This window comes from Salvelinus sp. IW2-2015, linkage group LG19 (genome assembly GCF_002910315.2).
Source record: "Salvelinus sp. IW2-2015 linkage group LG19, ASM291031v2, whole genome shotgun sequence".
Taxonomy (NCBI): domain Eukaryota; kingdom Metazoa; phylum Chordata; class Actinopteri; order Salmoniformes; family Salmonidae; genus Salvelinus; species Salvelinus sp. IW2-2015.
The window spans coordinates 36,455,258-36,460,618 of NC_036859.1; the positions used below are offsets into that span (position 1 = coordinate 36,455,258).

Here is a 5,361-nt window from a genome sequence, read left to right on the forward strand (position 1 = left end):
CCCCCTCAAAGCTTCTCCCCAAGGACACCTCCCTTTAGAAGACCCCTCAAGCTCTCCCCAAGACACCTCCCTTAGAAGACCCCCTCAAGCTCTCCCCAACGGCACCTCCGCCAAGGCCCTGTGGTAGGGTGCCAACGCCAAGGCCCTGTGGTAGGGTGCCAACAGCAAGGCCTTGTTGTAAGGTGCCAACAAAAAGGCAGTGTTGTAAGGTGCCAACAGCAAGGCCTTGTGGTAGGGTGCCAACACCAAGGCCCTGTGGTAGGGTGCCAACACCAAGGCCTTTTTGTAAGGTGCCAACAAAAAGGCCTTGTGGTAGGGTGCCAACAGCAAGGCCTTGTTGTAATGTGCCAACAGCAAGGCCTTGTTGTAAGGTGCCAACAGCAAGGCCTTGTTGTAAGGTGCCAACACCAAGGCCCTGTTGTAAGGTGCCAACACCAAGGCCTTGTTGTAAGGTGCCAACAGCAAGGCCTTGTTGTAAGGTGCCAACACCAAGGCCTTGTTGTAAGGTGCCAACAGCAAGGCCTTGTTGTAAGGTGCCAACAGCAAGGCCTTGTTGTAGGGTTCCCCGCCAAAACAATGCCAAGGGAAACACTAATGTGACTTATAATTACAGGTACCTGACTGATTCATACGGCTCCATATCGATCGCTACTATAATGCCTGTCCCCTCTTTCAAAAGGAGCTCATAAGAGATCGCCGGGCATGATTAAGACTTGACTCGATGTGAGATGACAATCACCTGGAGCTCCGTAACCATGGATTCCAGCCCACTGAAGACAAGCGCTGTGGTGAGTCATCGATGTACTTCAAAGAGAAGGAGGCAGAGCATTTAGAATAGCTACAATATGGGTATTTTTCAGTGCTCCACAAAGGGAAAGTCTGTGTTTGACAAATGGTTCGCCGGTGCCAATTTAGTGTGATGTGTAGCTATGCATGTATGTTCCTCATATGTCCACTTTGTGTTTATACTGTATGTGCACTTTGTGACATGTAGCTATCTATTAAAAATACTAACTACATTTGATTAATTGATTGATTGATTGGTTTATTGATCGATCGATCCAAATATACAGAGCAAAATAATTGGTAAAGGTGGTGCAACAGTAGGTCCCTCAACTCAACTCTAGTAAGGGTTAAAGATCAAGTCTTAAAGAAGCATGATATGATTGGTAGAGTCAATCTGCACAGGATATTGTGCAGCCAGCTATCTGAGACTAAAGGCTATCTGGGACTAAGGGCTATCTGGGACTAAAGGCTATGTGGGACTAAAGGCTATGTGGGACTAAAGGCTATGTGAGACTAAAGGCTATGTAGGACTAAAGGCTATGTGGGACTAAAGGCTATGTGGGACTAAAGGCTATCTGGGACTAAAGGCTATCTGGGACTAAATGCTATCTGGAACTAAAGGCTATCTGGGACTAAAGGCTATCTGGGACTAAAGGCTATCTGGGACTAAAGGCTATGTGGGACTAAAGGCTATGTGGGACTAAAGGCTATGTGGGACCACAGGATATCAGAGACCACAGGGATATGTAGGGCAGATGGTGGATGCTGATACAGCATGACTTGTCAAATCCATCAGTGCTCCTCCACATTGTGCACGAGCCAGTAAGACTCAACTCCCAACTAACAACATGAAAGCAACCCCCAAACTTGACTATCGTATTAATTTAACTAAAATGTATGTCATTAACCCCCCAAAAAGTATAATTAGAAATACTGATGCGTGAATGATTTATTTACTGAAGTATTAATTTGTTTATTCAGCAGTTGATGAATAGTTACGTTAATAAAATTGCTTTCCTGAGGGGCATAAGTTAATGTTTGGATTCTATTGGGGAGTAGTAGGCTACTCAGTGCTTGGACCCCTAGGCCCCTTACCCTTATTCAAGCTTCTGTCAGTTAGCATCTCTGTTGGGACAGAGAAGAGACTGATAGGAGATGACGTCCACTCACTGGCTGCTGTTAAGCCAAAACACAAGCAGATCCAAAGTCAATGGAGGACAAAGTCCAATGTGCTTTGAAATGTTGTTTAGAAAATATCAACCCATGTCACAGTGTTTTTGTACTACTCATCTGACATGACAAGATTAGAATTGCTCGCTCGCTCACACACTCACACACACACACACACACCTTTTTATTACACACATCATACACAATTTAGCTCTCAGAACAAGTGATAATCTAACAGTATAACACATCCTGGCAGGTTACTAGGATACATGGAACCTTGGTATGTTCCTTCAGTGGAACAGGGATACATGGAACCTCGGTATGTTCCTTCAGTAGGACAGGGATACATGGAACGTCTTCTTGTTTCGGTATGTTCCTCAGTTAGAACAGGGATACATGGTAACCTTGGTTTGTTCGCTTTCAGTAAACAGATCTATGGAACATTGGTATTTTCCCTTCAGTAGATACAAGGATCATTCTTGGACTTTGGTATGTTCCTTCCGGTAGTAACTAGGGATACATGGAACCTTCTGGTATGGTTCCTGTCTAGTATATCAGTGAAGCCATGAACCTTTATGTCCTTCAGTAGATACAGGGATACATGGTACCTGGTAGATGTCTTCAGAGAAATCGGTGATCTGGACTTGGTTGTTCTTCAGTTGGTAACAAGGGATTACAGTGGAATCCTTGGTGATGTTCCTTCATGTAGGTACGGATTACATGACCTGGTATGTCGCTTCAGTATAACAGGAATACATGGAACCTTGGTATTTGTTCCTTTCAGTATAGAACAGGGATACTATTGGAACCTTTGGTATGTTCCTTTCAAGTAGAACATAGATGAATCTGGACCTTGGGTATGTGTCCTTCCAGTAGGATAGGTTGATACAATGGAACCTTGGTATGTTCCTTCAGTAGAACAGGGATACATGAACCTGGTAATGTTCCTTCAGTAGAACAGGGATACATTGGAACCTTGGTATGTTCTTCAGTAAGACAGGGATCACATGGAACCTTGTATGTTCCTTCAGTAGAACAGGGATACATGGAACCTTGGTATGTTTCCTTCAAGTTAGAAAAGGGAATACATGGAACCGTTGGTATGTCCTTCAGTGAACAGGAATACAATGGAACTGGGTATGTTTCCTTCAGTAGATACAGGGATACATGGAACCTTGGGTATGTTCGCTTGCAGTAGAACGAGGGATACATGGAACATTGGTAATGTTCTAGTCCAGTAAGAACAGGGATACATGGAACACGTTGGTATGTTCATAAGAACGTACATCCTTGTATGGTCTCAGTAGGAACAGGGATACATGGAACGTTGGTATGTCCTTCAGTAGAAGAGGGATACATGGAACCGTTGGTATGTTCTTCAGTAATAACAGGGATACACATGGAAGCTTGGTATGTTCCTTCAGTAGAACAGGGATACATGGAACCTTGGTATGTTCCTTCAGTAGAACAGGGATACATGGAACCTTGGTATGTTCCTTCAGTAGGACTCCCAGAAGAGGGAAAAGCCTAGGAGGGGGAGCACCCAGACAACGAGTATGGTCAATAATTCAGTGTTCTTGCTGCAATCCATTACACTGCATTTATAATACATCATATAGCCAAGGCCATGCCACGCAAGCCTGAACAGCAAGCCTGAACAACAAGCCTGAACAGCAAGCCTGAACAGCAAGCCTGAACAACAAGCCTGATCAACAAGCCTGAACAGCAAGCCTGATCAACAAGCCTGAACAGCAAGCCTGAACAGCAAGCCTGATCAGCAAGCCTGATCAACAAGCCTGAACAACAAGCCTGATCAACAAGCCCGAACCCACCACTGAATTTTGCTTCAACACATTACACAACACATATTTGACACACACTTCAAACACAGTACACACACACACACACACACACACACACACACACACACACACACACACACACACACACACACACACACACACACAACGTCATCAAAAACTCCTGCACTTTGAGGGTGATCAAATATGACGTCCCCCCCCCCCCGGTGCCAGTCACTAGAAACACTGGTTAAAACCTCCCTGTTCCACTTGCAGAGTATGTTACACCGTATTAAGCTGTGGTCAACACGCACCTTCAAGCAATGGTCTATTATTTGCAGCATCCCATATTCAATGCAAATATTGCTACAGAATTCTGTTAATCTTGCTATTCTTTACATAAGAACAAAGATGAAACCCGCCCTCTGCTCCACCAGAGTGATTGACTGTCTACATGGAGACAAACCACATGTCATCCGTTAACTTCGACACCGAGACAATAGATTCCGTTTGGGGAGCATTATTATTAAGAACAGGACTGGTGGTTTTTTCTCTCGTGCCTTCTTTGATTCTCCCAGTAGCAGTACACATCTTGGATGTGTGTTATCTTGCCAAGTACTCTGCAGTTTTATATGCATTAGCAATAACATTCAGAGGGACATACATATTGCTTGCAAAGAAGCTATGTCCTGTATTCTAACTAAGGGCTTTATGTCCTGTATTCTAACTAAGGGCTTTATGTCCTGTATTCTTACTAAGGGCTTTATGTCCTGTATTCGCCTGGTTGATTGTTTTGTACGGATGGATGGAGAAATGGAGGAATGGATGGACAGATGAATGTATGGAAGGAGGAATGGATGGATGCATGGATGGATGGATGTATGGATGTCTGGACAAAGGATGGAGGGAGGAATGGATGGATGGATGGATGGTGGATGGATGGACGGAGAGATGGATGGAAAGTTGGAAGGATTAATGGACGAACTTAAGGATCAGAGAAGTTAGACTCACATCCATGCTGGTCAGATTACAGCGGTGAGTTCCAGCAAACCAGCCACTGCTGGAGCACTGGTCAATGTCCACATCCTGGAGGTTGACGTCCACTCGAACCACACCCCTGTAATAGGAGAGACAGAGAAGAGAGACAGAGACAGAGAGATATATAAAGAGAGGGTGGGTGGAGAGAGGTGAGGGAGAGAGAGTGACAGAGAGACGAGAGACGCACAGAAGAGACACAGAGAGACAGAGAGAGGGTGGGTGGAGAGAGTTAGAGAGAGAGAGAGAGAGAGAGGGTGGAGAGAGTGGAGAAGAGAGAGTGGTTAAGAGAGGGAGAGAGAGAGAGAGAAATGGGTGAGAGAGGTCAGAGAGAGAGATGAGAGGTTAGAGGAGATAGAGAGAGAGATAGAGGGATGAGAGAGTCAGAGAGAGAGAGAGAGTTAGAGAGATAGAGAGAGAGAGAGGTGGAGAGAGGTCAGAGAGAGAGAGAGAGGTTAGAGAGATAGAGAGAGAGAGAGGGTGGAAGAGAGGTCAGAGAGAGAGAGCGTGATAGAGAGGAGAGAGAGAGAGGAGGATGAGAGAGAGAGAGAGAGAGAGAGAGGTTGAGAAT

General features: G+C 45.0%; 1 protein-coding gene across 1 annotated transcript in view; it reads right to left on the reverse strand.

The window, feature by feature from the left end:
- The window catches only part of LOC111979703 (metabotropic glycine receptor-like), a 148,834-nt gene that overhangs the window by 127,226 nt on the left and 16,247 nt on the right, over positions 1–5,361 (reverse strand). The window contains 1 exon segment of the mRNA XM_070449019.1: positions 4,767–4,872. Within this exon segment, the coding sequence (XP_070305120.1) occupies positions 4,767–4,872 (106 nt within the window).